The sequence below is a fragment of the Balaenoptera acutorostrata genome, unplaced genomic scaffold (assembly GCF_949987535.1).
Source record: "Balaenoptera acutorostrata unplaced genomic scaffold, mBalAcu1.1 scaffold_61, whole genome shotgun sequence".
In the NCBI taxonomy this organism is placed as follows: Eukaryota; Metazoa; Chordata; class Mammalia; order Artiodactyla; family Balaenopteridae; genus Balaenoptera; species Balaenoptera acutorostrata.
In genome coordinates, this window is record NW_026646471.1 from 883339 (window position 1) to 903777 (window position 20439).

Genomic DNA, 20439 nt, shown 5'->3' on the forward strand with positions numbered 1-20439 from the left:
CTCTAAGGTCATTAAACTTCTAAAGAACAGAGCTCACAGCAAGTCTGGTGGAGTGGCTCAGGGGTGTATGCAAGTGTCTGCAAATGAAGGGAAAGCCCTGCAAGCAGTGGTCTGGGCACTGTAAATAAATTCTAGCTGGTTGTCAGGTTTGCAAACACAGAATCTATAAATAATGAGGATCAACACTACATCAAGACAGTGACTTTGGAAGCCAAAGTATTGCCCAGACATAACGACAATAATGACAAGGCAACAGCTAACATTTGCAGTGCCCTACTGTGTGCCAGGAGCTCTTCTAAACACTTTATAAAAATTAATGCATTTAAATCGCACAAAACCCTATGAGACCAGAGTTATCATTATCCCCATTTCGTAGAAGAGGAAATTAAGGCACGGAGAATATAATACATTGCTGAGGTTCCTCAGGTAACAGTGGGGTAGCAGGGATTTGTGCCCAGGAAAACTGGTCCAAAGCCCAATCCTCAGTCACTATGGGGTGAACAGAAGCAGGGTTTCTATGACTCCCCAACCAGCACCTCTGCTCTAGTCAGTGTGGTCCCTGATATATTTCTTCATTCATCAAACATTTTCTGATCTGCCCAAAAATGTCAGGTGCTATGTTAGATATTGGAGGGACAAGTAGAATAAGGAGAGTCTTAGCTTTAAGGAGGTCAACTGTCTATGAGACATGTGTAAAACAACAATTATGGAAATGCAAGGTAAGTATAGGGTCCCAGAGCGGAGGTATCAAAAGGGGTCTCTAGATGGAGGCCTCTCTGGGGACGTGTCTAAGAGGGAGTGAAGTTTGACATGAGTTTAGATTAAGAAATAGGAATTCAGTGAATTAAAAGGTGGCAGTAGGAGTGAGAAGGAAAAGATATCAAAGACAGTTATGAAGGATGCTAATGCCTAGAAAACAAGGGTGTCATTTTAAGGCTGTAAGAAACCAAACACGTAGGAAATAGTGGGTGATGAGGCTAAAGGCAGAGGATGGCAAGGGAAAGACTTGCATATCACCCGGGGGTCTGACTCATCTCTCAAACACCATGAGCAGAGAGCAGGCATGAGTATATTTGGCTCCTAGAAGGAGAGCTCTGGAGGGCTGTGGAGGGCAGATCAGAAGGGACTGAGACTGGAGTGACCAGACCTGCTGGGAGACCACTGCGGGGACCCAACAGGGCTGCGGCGAGCCTGGAGGGATGTGGGGTGTGACCCCTCACGTCACCAGGGCTCCCACGCCTGCCATATCCTCCCACCACAATGCATGCTCATTCTACATCTGGATCCTCAATCTCTCCTCCATCTGAAATGCTCTCTCTCCTCCCTTCCTCTGTCCAAAAATGATCACTTTGAGGACTTGCTCTAAATTTCCCCTTTCCTAAGAAGCTGTCCTTAATTACAGTTCTCAACAATGTTCCCATTTTTTAAATTCTGTAATACAACATACAGTAAATACCTTGGCCGAATCACATTACAGCTTGCAGATCATTTCACATACACAGACGGGCCCAAGACTGTACAATTCTTTGTATTTCCTTCAAAACCTACAACTACCTTGCACACATCATGTCAGCACACGTCCAAGAAGCATTCTTTATAAGCTATGAACTTTTATCAGCTCAGCTATCCCTTTAGAGCAGGTGTCCCCAACCCCCAGGCTGTGGACCAGTACCGGTCTGCGGTCTGTTAGGAACCAGGTCACACAGCAGGAGGTGAGTGGTGGGAGAGCGAGCAAAGCTTCATCTGCTGCTCCCCATCACTCCCCATCACTCACATTACTGCCTAAACACCACCACCCCACCCGAGGAAAAACTGTATTCCACGAAACCAGTCCCTGGTGCCAAAAAGGTTGGGTAACGCTGCTTTAGAGCAGCTGCTTGAACTGTTTGCCCTTCTCCACAGGTCATCAACCATGTTGCCCAGCACAACGGGATTTTACACCCGCTAAAGCTCAGTAGAACAAAGACACAACTTCATTTCACCTGCAAGTCCTACTGCCCCAGAGAAAAGCAAAAACACTGTGTGACCTCTAATGCTTTTCTGACATTCTCACCGCAATCTGTAACTGTTTTCCAGATGCCTACTGTTTTTCACTCTTAAAACTGACAAACCAATTTCTATTTTTTCTTTATTTCTAAAATTAAAATGTCTAATTTTTGTCCTCCCAGCTAGGTGGAGTTTCCATAAAATGAAAATGTATTTTCCAGGGGGCTTCCCTGATGGCGCAGTAGTTGAGAGTCTGCCTGCCAGTGCAGGGGACACGGGTTCGAGCCCTGGTCTGGGAAGATCCCACATGCCACGGAGCGCCTAGGCCCATGAGCCACAATTGCTGAGCCTGCGCGTCTGGAGCCTGTGCTCTGCAACGGGAGGGGCCGCGGCGGTGAGAGGCCAGCGCACCGCGATGAAGAGTGGCCCCCACTTGCCGCGACTGGAGAAAGCCCTCACACAGAAACGAAGGCCCAGCCCAGCCATAAATAAATAAATAAATAAATAAAAATTTGAAAAAAATATATATATATATTTTCCAGAAAAACCCTGTCTTCCCCGTAATGCATCATGGTGAACACCTTGCTAAAATATCACCATTTTCCAAGTCGGTGCCTCCACAGGCGTTTCACTGTGTCTTGCCGCTTCCGACTACGTCCCTTTAACTGTGCCAAAGTGTTTACCATGGCACCTAAGAACGTTCAGAGTCTGAGGCAAACTTCAAGGAAGACTAAACCGTAATTTTGGACTGCGACCACGTCTTTCGGCCTCCCCTTTAATCCTTCATTTTCTTACTCTGGTCTATATATATATATATATAGTTTTTAAGTGAACAGGCATTGTTATTTATTCCTTCTACACATATTAAGCTAGGCATGGGTATGAAAAAGTAAACACAGAGATTTAGTCCCTTCCTTCTTTTTTCTTTTTTAACATCTTTATTGGAGTATAATTGCTCCACAGTGGTGTGTTAATTTCTGCTTTATAACAAAGTGAATCAGCTATACATATACACATACCCCTGTATCTCCTCCCTCTTGCGTCTCCCTCTCACCATCCCTATCCCATCCCTCTAGGTGGTCACAAAGCACCGAGCTGATCTCCCTGTGCTATGCGGCTGCTTCCCACTAGCTATCTATTTTACATTTGGTAGTATATATAAGTCCATGCCACTCTCTCATTTCGTCCCAGTTTACCCTTCCGCCTCCCCATGTCAAGTCCATTCTCTACATCTGCATCTTTATGCCTGTCCTGCCCCTAGGTTCTTCAGAACCATTTTTTTTTTTTTAGATTCCATATATATGTGTTAGCATACAGTATTTATTTTTCTCTTTCTGACTTACTTCACTCTGTATGACAGTCTCTAGGTACAACCACCTCACAACAAATAACTCAATTTCCTTTCTTTTTATGGTTGAGTAATATTCCATTGTATATATGTGCCACATCTTCTTTATCCATTCATCTCTCAATGGACACTTAGGTTGCTTCCATGTCCTGGCTATTGTAAATAGAGCTGCAATGAACATTGTGGTACATGACTCTTTGAATTATGGTTTTCTCAGGGTATATGCCCAGTAGTGGGATTGCTGGGTCGTATGGTAGTTCTATTTTTAGGTTTTTAAGGAACCTCCATACTGTTCTCCATAGTGGCTGTATCAATTTACATACCCACTAACAGTGCAAGAGTGTTCTCTTTTCTCCACAACCTCTCCAGCATTTATTGTTTGTAGATTTTTTGATGAAGGCCATTCTGACCGGTGTGAGATGATATTTCATTGTAGTTTTGATTTGCATTTCCTAATGATTAATGATGTTGAGCATTCTTTCATGTGTTTGTTGGCAATCTATATATCTTCTTTGGAGAAATGTCTGTTTAGGTCTTCTGCCAATTTTTGAATTGGGCTGTTTGTTTTTTTGATATTGAGCTGCATGAGATGCTTGTAAATTTTGGAGATTAACCCTTTGTCAGTTGATTCATTTGCAAATATTTTCTCGCATTCTAAGGGTTGTCTTTTCATATTATTTACAGTTTCCTTTGCTGTGCAAAAGCTTTTAAATTTCATTAGATCCCATTTGTTTAATTTTTGTTTTTATTTCCATTTCTCTAGGAGGTGGGTCAAAAAGGATCTTGCTGTGATTTATGTCATAGAGTGTTCTGCCTATGTTTTCCCCTAAGAGTTTTATAGTGTCTGGCCTTACATTTAGCTCTTTAATCCATTTTGAGTTTATTTTTGTGTATGGTGTTAGGGAGTGTTCTAATTTCATTCTTTTACATGTAGCTGTCCAGTTTTCCCAGCACCAGTTATTGAAGAGGCTGTCTTTTCTCCATTGTATATTCTTGCCTCTTTTATCAAAAATAAGGAGACCATATGAGAGTGGGTTAATCTCTCGGCTTTCCAACCTGTTCCATTGATCTATGTTTCTGTTTTTGTGCCAGTACCATACAGTCTTGATTACTGTAGCTTTGTAGTATAGTCTGAAGTCTGGGAGTCTGATTCCTCCAGCTCCGTTTTTCTTTCTCAAGATTGCTTTGGCTATTCGGGGTCTTTTGTGTTTCCATACATAGTGAAATGTTTTAGTTCCAGTTCTGTGAAAAATGCCAGTAGTAGTTTGATAGGGATTGCATTGAATCTGTAGATTACTTTTGGTAGTAGAGTCATTTTCACAATGTTGATTCTTCCAATCCAAGAACATGGTATATCTCTCCATCCGTTTGTATCATCTTTAATTTCTTTCATCAGTGTCTTATACTTTTCTGCATACAGGTCTTTTGTCTCCTTAGGTGGGTTTATTCCTAGGTATTTTATTCTTTTTGTTGCAATGGTAAATGGGAGTGCTTCCTTAATTTCTTTCAGATTTTTCATCATTAGTGTATAGGAATGCAAAAGATTTCTGTGCATTAATTTTGTATCCTGCTACTTTACCAGATTCATTGATTAGCTCTAGTAGTTTTCTGGTAGCATCTTTAGCATTCTCTATGTATAGTATCATGTCATCTGCAAACAGTGACAGCTTTACTTCTTCTTTTCCAATTTGTATTCCTTTTATTTCTTTTTTTTCTCTGATTGCTGTGGCTAAAACTTCCAAAACTATGTTGAATAATAGTGGTGAGAGTGGACAGCCTTGTCTTGTTCTTGATCTTAGAGGAAATGGTTTCAGTTTTTCACCACTGAGAATGATGTTGGCTGTGGTTTTGTCATATATGGTCTTTATTATGTTGAGGTAATTTCCCTCTATGCCTACTTTCTGGAGGGTTTTTATCATAAATGGGTGTTGAATTTTGTCAAAAGCTTTTTCTGCATCTATTGAGATGATCATATGGTTTTTCTCCTTCAATTTGTTAATATGGTGTATCACATTGATTGATTTGTGTATATTGAACAATCCTTGCATTCTTGGGATAAACCCCACTTCATCATGGTGTATGATCGTTTTCTCTTTGCTAGTATTTTGTTGAGAATATTTCCATCTCTGTTCATCAGTGACATTGGTCTTTAGTTTTCTTTCTTTGTGACATCTTTGTCTGGTTTTGGTATCAGGGTTATGGTGGCCTTGTAGAATGAGTTTGAGAGTGTTCCTCCCTCTGCTATATTTTGGAAGAATTTGAGAAGGATAGGTGTTAACTCTTCTCTAGATGTTTGATAGAATTCGCCTGTGAAGCCATCTGGTCCTGGGCTTTTGTTTGTTGGAAAATTCTGAATCACAGTCTCAATTTCAGTGCTTGTGATTGGTCTGTTTATATTTTCTATTTCTTCCTGGTTTCATCTTGGAAGGTTGTGCTTTTCCAGGAATTTGTCCATTTGTTCCAGGTTGTCCATTTTATTGGCATATAGTTGCTTGTAGTAATCTCTCATGATCTTTTGTATTTCTGCAGTGTCAGTTGTTATTTCTCCTTTTTCATTTCTAATTCTATTCATTTGAGTCTTCTCTCTTTTTTGCTTCATGAGTCTGGCTAACGGTTTATCAATTTTGTTTATTTTCTTAAAGAACCAGCTTTTAGTTTTATTGATCTTTGCTATTGTTTCCTTCCTTTCTTTTTCATTTATTTCTGATCTGATCTTTATGATTTGTTTCCTTCTGCTAACTTTGGGGTTTTTTTGTTCTTCATTCTCTAATTGCTTTGGGTATAAGGTTATGTTCTTTATTTGAGATGTTTCTTGTTTCTTGAGGTAGGATTGTATTGTTATAAATTTCCCTCTTAGAACGGCTTTTGCTGCATCCCATAGGTTTTGGCCATCGTGTTTTCACTGTCATTTGTTTCTAGGTATTTCTTGATTTCCTCTTTGACTTCTTCAGCGATCTCTTGGTTATTAAGTAGTGTATTGTTTAGCCTCCATGTGTTTATATTTTTTACAGATTTTTCCTGTAACTGATATCTAGTCTCATAGCGTTGTGGTGGGAAAAGATACTTGATACGATTTCAATTTTTTAAAACTTACCAAGGCTTGACTTGTGACCCAAGATATGATCTAGCCTGGAGAGTGTTCCATGAGCACTTGAGAAGAAAGTGTATTCTGTTGTTTTTGGATGGAATGTCCTATAAATATCAATTAAGTCCATCTTGTTTAATGTATCATTTAAAGCTTGTGTTTCCTTATTTATTTTCACCTTGGATGATCTGTCCATTGGTGAAAGTGGGATGTTAAAGTCGCCTACTATAATTGTGTTACTGCCAATTTCCCCCTTTATGGCTGTTAGCATTTGCCTTATGTATTGAGGTGCTCCTATGTTAGGTGCATAAATATTTACAATTGTTATATCTTCTTCTTGGATTGATCCCTTGATCATTATGTAGTGTCCTTTTTTGTTTGTTGTAATAGTCTTTATTTTAAGTCTATTTTGTCTGATATGAGAATTGCTACTCCAGCTTTCTTTTGATTTTCATTTGCATGGAATATCTTTTTCCATCACCTCACTTTCAGTCTGTATGTGTCCCTAGGTCTGAAGTGGGTCTCTTGTAGACAGCAAATATACGGGTCTTGTTTTTCTCTCCATTCAGCCAGTCTATGTCTTTTGGCTGGAACATTCAATCCATTTACATTTAAGGCAGTTATCGATATGTGTGTTCCTATTACCATTTTCTTAATTGTTTTGGGTTTGCTATTGTAGGTCTTTTCCTTCTCTCGTGTTTCCTGCTAGAGAAGTTCCTTTAGCATTTGTTGCAAAGCTGGTTTGGTGGTGCTGAATTCTCTTAGCTTTTGCTTGTCTGTAAAGGTTTTATTTTCTCTGTCAAATCTGAATGAGATCCTTGCTGGGCAGAGTAATCTTGGTTGTAGGTTTTTCCCTTTCACCACTTTAAATATATCCTGCCACTCCCTTCTGGCTTGCAGAGTTTCTACTGAAAGATCAGCTGTTAACCTTATGGGGATTCCCTTGTATGTTATTTGTTGTTACTCCCTTGCTGCTTTTAATATTTTTTCTTTGTATTTATTTTTTGATAGTTCGATTAATATGTGTCTTGGCATGTGTCTCCCTGGATTTATCTTGTATGGGACTCTCTGTGCTTCCTGGACTTGATTAACTATTTCCTTTCCTATATTAGGGAAGTTTTCCACTATAATCTCTTCAAACATTTTCTCAGTCCCTTTCTTTTTCTCTTCTTCTTCTGGGACCACTATAATTCGAATGTTGGTGCGTTTAATATTGTCCCAGAGGTATCTGAGACTGTTGTCAATTCTTTTCATTCTTTTTTCTTTATTCTGCTCTGCAGTGGTTATTTCCACTATATTATCTTCCAGGTCACTTATCCGTTCTTCTGCCTCAGTCATTCTGGTATTGATTTCTTCTAGAGAATATTTAATTTCATTTATTGTGTTGTTCATCATTGTTTGCTTGCTCTTTGGTTCTCTGGGTCTTTGTTAAACGTTTCTTGTATTTTTTCCATTCTATTTCTAAGATTTTGGATCATCTTTACTATCATTACTCTGAATTCTTTTTCAGGTAGACTGCCTATTTCCTCTTCATTTGTTTGGTCTGGTGGGTTTTTACCTTACTCCTTCATCTGCTGTGTGTTTCTTTGTCTTCTCATTTTGCTTAACTTACTGTGTTTGGGGTCTCCTTTTTGCAGGCTGCAGTTCGTAGTTCCCATTGTTTTTGGTGTCTGTCCTCAGTGGCTAAGGTTGGTTCAGTGGGTTGTGTAGGCTTCCTGGTGGAGGGGACTAATGCCTGTGTTCTGGAGGATGAGGCTGGATCTTGTCTTTCTGGTGGGCAGGACCACATCTGGTGGTGTGTTTTAGGGTGTCTGTGAACTTATTATGATTTCAGGCAGCCTCTCCGCTCATGGGTGGGGTTGTGTTCCTGTCTTGCTAGTTGTTTGGCATAGGGTGTCCAACACTGTAGCTTGCTGGTCATTGAGTGGAGCTGGGTCTTAGCATTGAGATGGAGATCTCTGGGAGAGCTTTCGTCTTTCGATATTACGTGGAGCCAGGAGGACTGTGGTGGACCAATGTCCTGAACTCGGCTCTCCCACTTCAGAGGCACAGGCCTGATACCCGGCCAGAGCACCAAGACCCTTTCAGCCACACAGCACAGAAGAAAATGGAGACAATAAGAAAGAAAGAAAATAAATAAATAAATAAAGTTATTAAAATAAAAAATAATTATTAAAAAATTAAAACGTAATAAAAAAGAAAAAAAGAAAGAAGAGAGCAACTAAACCAAAAAACAAATCCACCAATGATAACAAGTGCTAAACACTATACTAAAAAAAAAAAAAAAAAAGACACACAGAACCCTAGACAAATGGTAAAAGCAAAGCTATACATACAAAATCACACAAAGAATCATATACATACACACTCTCAAAAAAAGAAAAAGGAAAAAAAATATATATATAGCCTTGCTCCCGAAGTCCACCACCTCAATTTTGGCATAATTTGTTGTCTATTCAGGTATTACACAGATGCAGGGTACATCAAGTTAATTGTGGATATTTAATCCACTGCTCCTGAGGCTGCTGGGAGATATTTCCCTTTCTATTCTTTGTTCACACAGCTCCTGGGGTTCAGCTTTGGATTTGGCCCCATCTCTGCCTGTAGGTCACCTGAGGGCATCTTTTCTTCACTCAGACAGGACGAGGTTAAACTAGCAGCTGATTAGGGAGCTCTGGCTCACTCAGGCTGGGGAGAGGAAGAGGTACAGAATGTGGGGCGAGCCTGCGGCGGCAGAGGTCAGTGTAACATTGCACCAGCCTGAGGCATGCCATGTGTTCTCCTGGGGAAGTTGTCCCTGGATCACGGGACCCTGGCAGTGGTGGACTGCACAGGCTCCTGGGAAGGGAGGTGTGGATAGTGACCTGTGCTTGCACACAGGCTCCTTGGTGGCTGCAGCAGCAGCCTTAGTGTCTCATGCTCATCTCTCGTGTCCGCACTGATAGCTGTGGCTCACACCCATCTCTGGAGCTTGTTTAGGCCGTGCTCTGAATCCCCTCTCCTCGTGCACCCTGAAACAATGGTCTCTTGCCTCTTAGGCAAGTCTCAACTTTTTCCTGGACTCCCTCCCAGCTGGCTGTGGTGTACTAGCCCCCTTCAGGCTGTGTTCACACAGCCAACCCCAGTCCTCTCCCTGGGATCTTACCTCCGAAGCCAGAGCCTCCGCTCCCAGGCCCCACGTGGCCAGGCAGGTGAGCAGACAAGCCTCTCAAGCTGGTGAGTGCTGGTTGGCACCAATCCTCTGTGCAGGAATCTCTCTGCTTTGCCCTCTGCACCCCTGTTGCTGTGCTCTCCTCTGTGGCTCTGAAGCTTCCCCTCCAGCCACCCCACCCATCTCTGCCAGTGAAGGGGCTTCCTAGTGTGTGGAAACTTTTCCTACTTCACAGCTCCCTCCCACTGGTGCAGGTCCCATCCCCATTCTTTTGTCTCTGTTTTTCCTTTTTCTTTTGCCCTACCCAGGTAAGTGGGGAGTTCCTTGCCTTTTGGGAGGTCTGCGGTCTTCTGCTAGCATTCAGTAGGTGTTCTGTAGGAGTTGTTCTACACGTAGATGTATTTCTGGTGTATTTGTGGGGAGGAAGGCAATCTCCATGTCTCACTCCTCTGCCGTCTTGAAGCTGCCTCTCTCTGGTCTATATTTTAGTTGTTCACTCATCTTGGAAATTGTTGTGTGCTGGGTTTATAATTAACATGTGAGTTCATATCACTTTTTGCCTCAGAGTTCAGAAGGAACATACGTTTGTCCCCCAACCTTTGATATGTCTAACCCATTCTCATGCAATTCAAGTGGCTTGTTTCTGTGTCTCCATCACTATTCCTTCAGAACTACGTTCCCCACACCTTTCTTTTGATCTGACCAATTCTGTTTTACTCTCTGAACTTGCCTCTGCCAAGACACAGGTGAGTAACCCTCAAGTGCCATCAACCAGGCCACCCCACCTCGTTCATACATATTCCTTGATTCGCTCCTAAATAAACATGTTTCTGAAACTAAGAATAAACTGTAGTGAGTGGTCATTGTATAAAGTGCATTAGAAAAGATACTCTAAAAGGAGGACCAATAGAAAAGAATACTCAATTCCTCAATTAAGTTTATAACCCAATTAGGCACTGAGAGGACTGGGGAGGACTGATCAGAGCAGGATCCTGGGGGAAGAGAATTAAGCCATTTTCGAAGGAGGTTAAAACTGGACTTAGATAGGATTTTGCCACTCACCTCAAATCATACACATTTTTCTGACCTTTGAGAATTTAGTTGCATACAACATATGTGGTAAGAGAGTGTTGATCTTGGTTAATTTATTTTCATTATCCAACACTTTGTAATAGACGTGGCTGTTCTCAATTAATCCATACCATAATGTGTAGGAAGACCCAACTTTCAATTGCTTTGATGTACCAATTCCTACCCAAAGCTAGCGTTTTCAAAGATCAAATTCTACTCTATTTGCCTTTCAACTAGTCCATTTACATCAGAAAGATGTTGAGAGTTTTAGGAAAATACTTCGAAGCACACATTTTATATATAATTTCAAAATCATTAATTATTATTAATTTAAAATTATTTATATAATTTAAAAATAAGTTTAAAACTGGGTGGTAACCAGTTTAACTACCATATATTAATCTTTAGCATAGGAGTAAATGTTTCTAGAGAATGTAATTGATATTTGGCTATTTATATATTGTAGAATGCAAAAGGATTTACAGTTTAAATAGTATTTCAAATGCCAAAGAATAAAAAACAGAATTGAGAACAGTCCTGTTTCGTTTTATGAAATAACTCTTGAGATAGAGCAGATTTCAGAGCATATTATTTGAAATTAATCAGTAAGTGAGGTCTAAAGAAAGCAGTTTTGTTTTACAACTTCCTGATCCCACGAGACCATGGATGACAATGCTCAGGGGTGGCCGCACGTCTCCCTCCACAGACGCAGAGGATCCCCGCACCTTCCACTCCTTCCAGCTGAGAAAAAGGTTTAGGAATCATGTGTTTTGTCTAGGGATATGAAGCTCTCGGAATTATTAATTACAGGGAGAGAGCAAAAGACAAAACCAATTCCATAAATTCCAGTGCGTTTGGATGGAGAGAACAGGTGCCTGGACGCACACCTAAAGAAAACCGAGAGTACAGGATGCACTTCACCTCTGCGGAGGACCCCACTCTCTGCGCGCATCGCTTTCATCAGTCACACAGCAAACCCGCCAGAAGCGCCCCACTTCTTCTGCAGTGGCCGCTCACAGACAGACAGACTGCCCTCTAGTAACTAAGAAGCAAGGCGCTCTATGTACAAAACAGAACTGTACGGGTTTTTTTAAAGAGTAGTGAAGCACTAACGTTAGTAATATCGACACAACTTAGCACAAAGTTAAACATTTGTCTGTGATCTAATCATCTTCAATCTATGCCTCTAAATCATATCTTGATATCAGTCTCTTTTAAATGGTATAAATACAATAGAATAACTTAAAATAAACTTCTCACCTCATCCATTTGATGATTTTGGCATGAGATGGTATTAAACAGCTGCAGTTTGATTACACGCGCAAAAGTCTAATTTTTGTCATAGTGGAGAGAACAGGAGGTGTAAAGTCAAACAGACCTATGTTCATACCATGGCTCTCACCCTTTATCAATTTTTGATCTGAAGCAAGTTCACTCCTATAAACATCATTTTCTTATCAGTTAAATATACATTATAATAGTTACTTTAAAGGGTTATTATAAGAATCACATAAGATAATGCAGTAAAAGAACAGGTGCACTGTACATAGGTAATTAATTCTAGTTTCCTGAATCCCTTTTAAGGTGGTTACTTTAGGCTCTCATGAAAGAGACATACATCATCTCAGAAACGAATGAGTCCCTAAGTAAACTTATGATAAAGAGTCACCGATTGTGATTAAAAACCTTCCAACAAACAAAAGCCCAGGACCAGATGGCTTCACAGGTGAATTCTATCAAACATTTAGAGAAAAGCTAACACTTATCCTTCTCAAACTCTTCCAAAATATTGCAGAGGAAGGAACACCCGCAAACTCATTCTACGAGGCCACCATCACCCTGATACCAAAACCAGACAAAGATGTCACAAAGAAAGAAAACTACAGGCCAATATCACTGATGAACATAGATGCAAAAATTCTCAACAAAATACTAGCAAACAGAATCCAACAGCACATTAAAAGGATTATACACCATGATCAAGTGGGGTTTATTCCAGGAATGCAAGGATTCTTCAATATACACAAATCAATCAACGTGATACACCATATTAACAAATTGAAGGAGAAAAACCATATGATCATTTCAATAGATGCAGAGAAAGCTTTCGACATAATTCAACACCCATTTATGATAAAAGCCCTCCAGAAAGTAGTCATAGAGGGAACTTTCCTCAACATAATAAAGGCCATATATGACAAACCCACAGCCAACATTGTCCTCAATGGTGAAAAACTGAAACCATTTCCACTAAGATCAGGAGCAAGACAAGGTTGCCCACTCTCACCACTATTATTCAACATAGTTTTGGAAGTGTTAACCACAGCAATCAGAGAAGAAAAAGAAATAAAAGGAATCCAAATCGGAAAAGAAGAAGTAAAGCTGTCACTGTTTACAGATGACGTGATACTATACATAGAGAATCCTAAAGACTCTCCCAGAAAACTACTAGAGCTAATCAATGAATCTCATAAGGTAGCAGGATACAAAATTAATGCACAGAAATCTCTTGCATTTCTATACACTAATGATGAAAAATCTGAAAGTGAAATTAAGAAAACACTCCCATTTACCATTGCAACAAAAAGAATAAAATATCTAGGAATAAACCTACCTAAGGAGACAAAAGACCTGTATGCAGAAAATTATAAGACACTGATAAAAGAAATTAAAGATGATACAAATAGATGGAGAGATATACCATGTTCTTGGATTGGAAGAATCAACATTGTGAAAATGACTCTACTACCCAAAGCAATCTACAGATTCAATGCAATCCCTATCAAACTACCACTGGCATTTTTCACAGAACTAGAACAAAAAATTTCACAGTTTGTATGGAAACACAAAAGACCCCGAATAGCCAAAGCAATCTTGAGAACGAAAAATGGAGCTGGAGGAATCAGGCTCCCTGACTTCAGACTATATTACAAAGCTACAGTAATCAAGACAGTTTGGTACTGGCACAAAAACAGAAATATAGATCAATGGAACAGGATAGAAAGCCCAGAGATAAACCCACACACATATGGTCACCTTATCTTTGATAAAGGAGGCAAGCATATACAGTGGAGAAAAGACAGCCTCTTCAATAAGTGGTGCTGGGAAAATTGGACAGATACATGTAAAAGTATGAAATTAGAACACTCCCTGACACCATCCACAAAAATAAACTCAAAATGGATTAAAGACCTAAGTGTAAGGCCAGACACTATCAAACTCTTAGAGGAAAACATAGGCAGAACACTCTATGAAATAAATCACAGCAAGATTCTTTTTGACCCAGCTCCTAGAGAAATGGAAATAAAAACACAAATAAACAAATGGGACCTAATGAAACTTAAACGCTTTTGCACAGCAAAGGAAACCATAAACAAGACCAAAAGACAACCATCAGAATGGGAGAAAATATTTGCAAATGAAGCAACTGACAAAGGATTAATCTCCAAGATTTACAAGCACCTCATGCAGCTCAATAACAAAAAAATGAAAAACCCAATCCAAAAATGGGCAGAAGACCTAAATAGACATTTCTCCAAAGAAGATATACAGATTGCCAACAGACACATGAAAGAATGCTCAACATCATTAATCATTAGATTAAATCAAAACTACAATGAGATATCATCTCACACCGGTCAGAATGGCCATCATCAAAAAATCTAGAAACAATAAATGCTGGAGAGGGTGTGGAGGAAAGGGAACACTCTTGCACTGTTGGTGGGAATGTAAATTGATACAGCCACTATGGAGAACAGTATGGAGGTTCCTTAAAAAACTACAAATAGAACTACCATACGACCCAGCAATCCCACTACTGGGCATATACCTTGAGAAAACCATAGTTCAAAAAGAGTCATGTACCAAAATGTTCATTGCAGCTCTATCATTGCAGCTCCATCATCAGATGAATGGATAAAGAAGATGTGGCACATATATACAATGGAATATTACTCAGCCATAAAAAGAAATGAAATGGAGGTATTTGTAATGAGGTGGATGGAGTTAGAGTCTGTCATACAGAGTGAAGTAAGTCAGAAAAAGAAAAACAAATACAGTATGCTAACACATACATATGGAATCTAAGGAAAAAAAACAAAAAGGTCATGAAGAACCTAGCGGCAAGACGGGAATAAAGACACAGACCTACTAGAGAATGGACTTGAGGATATGGGGAGGGGGAGGAGTGAGATGTGACAGGGTGAGAGAGTGTCATGGACATATATACACTACCAAATGTAAAATAGATAGCTAGTGGGAAGCAGTTGCATAGCACAGGGAGATCAGCTCGGTGCTTTGTGACCACCTAGAGGGGTGGGATGGGGAGGGTGGGAGGGAGAGAGATGCAAGAGGGAAGAGATATGGGAACATATGTATATGTATAACTGATTCACTTTGTTATAAAGCAGAAACTAACACACCATTGTAAAGCAATTATACTTCAATAAAGATGTTTAAAAAAAAAAAAAAAGTCACCGATTCCAAGAGTACATGATGTCATTACTGAGGGCTAGGCTTCAACTGCTTCCCAACAATCTTACCACCCAATTAATTTATTATATTTTCTAGCTTCTAGACACTTCACTGGCAACGAGGAAATGAGAACGTGTGAAATTTAAATCAATCTATTTCCCCCGTGAGTTTCCAAGCTGTAACATCAGGTGTTTTAAAATCACCCAGTTCATCAGGTTTTCCACTTATTATTGGTTCAGAGCTCAAGAAACATAGAAAATCACTATAATTTTACACAGATGAATATCTACCTTGAATTATTCCAGCTGGAATCTTAATACACAAAGCAATGTTGTTGGTGTTTGGTCACTGTTGATAGTATAGAATACTTTTTGTCCAGGTTTTCTTTGGCGTTATCAATATAACAGAGAATTCAGTAATATACTCCCTGGAAATAAGAACTAGAAAGATCTAACATATTATCCCAGATCACAACTTAGTCATGCCAAAAAAAGTATTGCAAAAATAATGAGAAGATATTTTGAGGGCACTGTTTTTCTTAATTATTTCTCACTTTATTTCTCTTAACCTCTTTTTATTTTTCTTCATTGTATTCACTACTGGCTAATCATGACACAGTTAATGAACTACCAGCTAAGTCCACCACGGCCCTTCAAGTGCCCCAGCCTGATGGAAGTCTCTTCTCTTAAAAAAAAAAAAAAAAAAAGAAGAAGAAGAAGCTGGGAAAACCTGTTTTATGACATTATCCTTAAGAGCATCTTTACTCTTATGAAAGTGACCAGAATAGCTATATTTCTGAAAAGCACCAGATAATTTATAAAACGAAGTTCTCAACCAATTTATATCCTTATTTATCCTCCAGGAGGAGCAAACTTTCATGTATGATGCAGGGCTGCTTCTTTTGAAAAGGGAAGTTATTTTATACTTGGAAAGTTCTCAAAAATCATCAGATTCTTTGATTTTACAGAGAAGAACACTATGTCCCAGATAGCCTGAGTATGTTGTCACAAACTGACCAGAAACTGACCTGGGCCTGGAACTCGGGAAGCAGCCGTCTCATTTTCTACTCAGACCCCACTCCAGAAAACACACTTCTTGGTGGTCATTTCTAACACTAAGTTATTTTCAAAGGTAGAGTTGGGAGAATGTATAAATAAATTTTAAAAATGGTTTTATATCCAAAAGAGCAACTGCTAACCACAATTACTATTTCATGTAAGTGTTTCCTATTTTTACAGGGAGTGCATTTTGGTGCAAGAAAAAAAGGCATAAAATGTGTCTTCTTTAGTAACAGAATAAGAACGTTTCTGCGGAAATTAAACAGGCACTCACTAATGTTTCATCCACCAAAGCAACTTAAGAATATTATTTGGTTTTAGAAAAGCCCTGGCACATCTTATAAAAAATCATATCCACGTGACTATTAGTGCAACCAGGCCCGTCTCTATACAACACCTGAGCAGCCGCTGTTTCCTGCTGGAGCCAGCACTTGTGGGCCCAGCTCTCCGGCAGGACATGGAACAGCATGGATGCTGAGGAGTTTGTGCCCAGTGCCACTTCCAGGCTGATTTCCTTCACAAAGTCTGAATGGAAGAAAACCCCCTCCCACCTGACTGGAGTCCCCTGCAGGCTGAGAAACACGGCCACCTAGCTGGCTGGGCAGATGGAAAGATAAAGCAGAGGCAAATAAGAGAGAAAGGGATCTGACATCCTAATTAAATCTTCTTACCTGCTGAGCAGCATCTGAACCTTTTTTCGGAGTTTCTAAAACAGCAGATTGAGACTCTGGGTTGAAAAGGAAGAAGACAGGCAATATGTTAAAGAGCAAATTTTCCCATTTCTCCAATCACAAAATGAAACTATAATATACCTTCAGCCAAAATAAGCACCCAAATACCCAGGTTATACCTCCGTGTTATGAGGACATGACTGCTTTTGAGTACATGTAACACAAAAAATGACATACTTATGTCATTAGGTATTTTTTAAATTAGATTATCTCTATGCCTGTCTTTACACATCAGTCATGATTATTTGTCTCAATTGCTAGTTTCTACTTTGTGCCATGAAGTATCTGCCAAGACATTCACTGTTCGTATTATTCACTTAAGTCTGTACAGTGACAGAAGGCAACTCCCCAGTATGGAAGGGTGGGATCTTGGATGCCTTACCTATTGACAACTGACCTTCCACTTTCAGTGAGGGGTAATGAGTGCTCACCAAGAGGCACTGAGTAATTGTCATTTGAGAACCTACGGGACTGAAAATTCTTCATGCTGGAAAACCTAAGGGATAACCAAGACCATGTTTTCTTTTCTTTATTAAGCTAGGGGATACTTTCTTCTAGGTGAAGCTTGCACGGGAGTTACATAAAAACCTAAGAGAGCCTCCAGGAACCCCCAGCGCTCTGTGGATGGGAGTCTGAGAACGACCCCCCTTCCCCATCCTGGGCATCTGCAGTGAGGAACCGAGGCCCCGACACAGCGGCTGGTGGCGAGACAAAGACGAGTCTGTCTCCTGACCTTCATGCTGCTCCCTGCCCCCGACTGGCATGCAGACCAGACACCTGACAGCACACAGCTGTCGCTCTGGAGGATACTTCAGACCTTCCCTATTCAGCAGCATTTTAGTTCATGTATGTGACAATGCATAGAAAAAATAAAAGGCAGTCATGGTTTAAATCGTACAACATATTGCTAAACTACATTGAAAGTTCTCATTTCACTTGGATTAAAGCACAGTCTCCACCTGGACCCACGGACCTCCTTCCATCTGCCCACACCCCTACCTCTCTGGCTCCACACCCGCTCACAGGGCTCCAGCCACACTGGCTTTCCTGCCGCCCCGTAACACGCCAGTCCCGCTCCGGCCACAGGATCTCCCACGGGGGCAGGGGAAGAATGTCTGCCCCCGCCCCCGCCCGCTCCCTGGAGCACCCCCGTGGCCCCGCCCCCACCCGCTCCCGGGAGCACCCAGTTCCCTCTCTCTCTCCACAGCGCGGATTCTCTAAGGAAAGCCTGCAGAATTCACTTGTTTGCCGACTTCGCTCTCCCCTCGACTAAGTCAGACGCTGTGAAGAAAGACTTTGTAGATTCTTCCTTAATGAGTCCCCAGCATCCACAACAGTGCCCGGCGCACTGCAGATGTTTAAAATATGTGTTGAGTAGTTGGGGGAGGGGATGAAAGGAGAGATCAAAGAATGAAGAAACCATGGAAGGGAAGCAGCAGCCCCAGGAAAGTGGGCGCTGGGCCGTCACTAGGCCTGAACCTGAGCTCAGAGAACATCTTTTCAGAACAAAATCACTGAGAACAGCATGACGTAATCACTCACCAACACGTGTCACTGTGGCAAGAGAATATTAACAATGCAGGCCTTTTCCCAAATACTCCATTTCACTAAGTTAATCAAAAGATTTGTCTCTTACACTGACAAATTTCTACTCTGAACACAGCACCAGAGTTGGCCAATTTTGAAGAAAGAACTTTAACATCAAAGTGAGGACAGTTAATATTAAAGCAAATCCAGACTCTTGAACGCTTTTGTTTTCTGCTGGTTTTAGTCACCTCCAAATCCTTCCAAACACAAGAGACTTGAGACAAGGTCCTGGGGCTTTGTACAGACTAGAACATTTTCTCTTCCTGTCTTTCTATGTAGATGGTGCAGGAAGAGCCCACAGGGTCTCCTGGGGGGGTCACGAACAGTTTTTTCCCTTAGAGACGCATACAGGGTTTCCCAGCTTTTCTCTATAGCCCTAGACCTTGTGACCTGCCCAAAAAAGCAAACCTCTGGCTCTGATGGTAAAAAGAATGTGTACACCAAACCAGAACAATGAACTAGAAAGACTTATCAATATTACAATTTTTTGATCACCTACACCTAAACTTTGAGTTTCTCTCTATCTAATTCAATGGCTACCTGAATTGAGTTCATTCTCCCACCCTCACCTCTTTCACTACACTTACTTCCTTGAATCAGTGTGTTATGACATCTAGGAGAAATTTATACGTCAAAATATTCTCTTCAAAATCATAAGCTGTAGTACAGGAGTTCTAGAGGGTCAAGATGTTAAGGTGAAAGAAATGTATAGAATAACTACAAAGCAAGGGGAAAATGAATGAGAATAATCAAGAGAAGAAAGAAAGAAAAATAAACGTCAAGGAGAAAGAAAACAGGGGAGAATAAAAGTAAGAAAGAGAAAAAAGAAGGAAGGGATAGAGAAAGAGTAAAGAGAAGCACGAAAAATCGCAAAAAGCGCTGCCCGTAGAGGGAAGCCACAGGCCCGGGCTCTGCCCAGTGAGCTGCTTCTGAGCACCGGCCGAGTCGGGAGCCCATGGGCAGGCAGGTAAGAAGCCCACTGGGTTCCAGCATCCTCGGAGCGACGACCCCTCGTGCGAACCCCCGGGCCCTCGCCCCGACATCCTCCCCGCAGGGCCTGGAGCTTTCGGGAGCCCCTCCTCCTCAGCCCCGCGTCCGCAGACAGTTCAGACAGCCCCCTTCATCAACAGGACGGCTGCTTTCGGAGTGACCCAGGGAAGCTCTCAAGGACACATCTTAACTGCCAACTCATCCACTCACCCGCCCTAAGGATTAAGAAACTAGACTGGTTTTAAAACATTACTGTGAAGCAAAGTAGGAGAAAGAACCGCCCTGACAAAACTTCAAATGTTCCATGTTTTTAAAGTTACCTCACAAACAGTTCTGGACTCCCCACAATTCCAAATATGTTCTAGAAATGATCTCTCTATCATCACAAATAAGCCTATGACTTATAAAACAAAACATATGTGGATGAGTTTTACATTTGTAGAGGGGACAGCAAGAAAAATAAGCAGGACATGACACTCTGGTAGGAAGGGAAAGTAAATCAAATCACCCCTTTAAATATACAAAATATGCCTTCTGAAAAATGAACTAAGAAGTCTCTAAAAACTTTTACATTTTAGTGAGAAATGCACTTATATAAAATAACTAAATTACGCTTCTTTAATGCTATACATCAATTTGATTCAAATCTAGTCAATTTAATTGAAAGAGAATTCATTAAATTTCATTTAAATAGCATGACTTACAATTAGTGGCCTAACAAATGGTAGATGTCTTTACTTCTGGTATACCCTGTCCTTCCACAAATGAAGATGGGGTTAAACATGTAATTTTCCTAAAAGGAGTCAACACTATTCTGCATATTTGATTATTTAATAGTCTGGATCTGCCCATCATTGCCAACAAAGGTTGTCCACACATGGGCGTTAGCTTGCATATATAAGGGGAAAATGCAGGCTGATTAAAAAAAAAACTTAACATGGAGAATCATTTCCAGGAGA

At 40.6% G+C, this 20439-nt stretch overlaps 1 protein-coding gene across 1 annotated transcript in view; it reads right to left on the bottom strand.

Moving 5' to 3' along the window:
- The window catches only part of FMN2 (formin 2), a 340034-nt gene that overhangs the window by 225198 nt on the left and 94397 nt on the right, over nucleotides 1-20439 (bottom strand). Inside the window, exon 4 of the mRNA XM_057539598.1 lies at nucleotides 16844-16899. Coding sequence (XP_057395581.1) covers nucleotides 16844-16899 — 56 coding nt within the window. The remainder of the gene's footprint in view (nucleotides 1-16843; nucleotides 16900-20439) is intronic.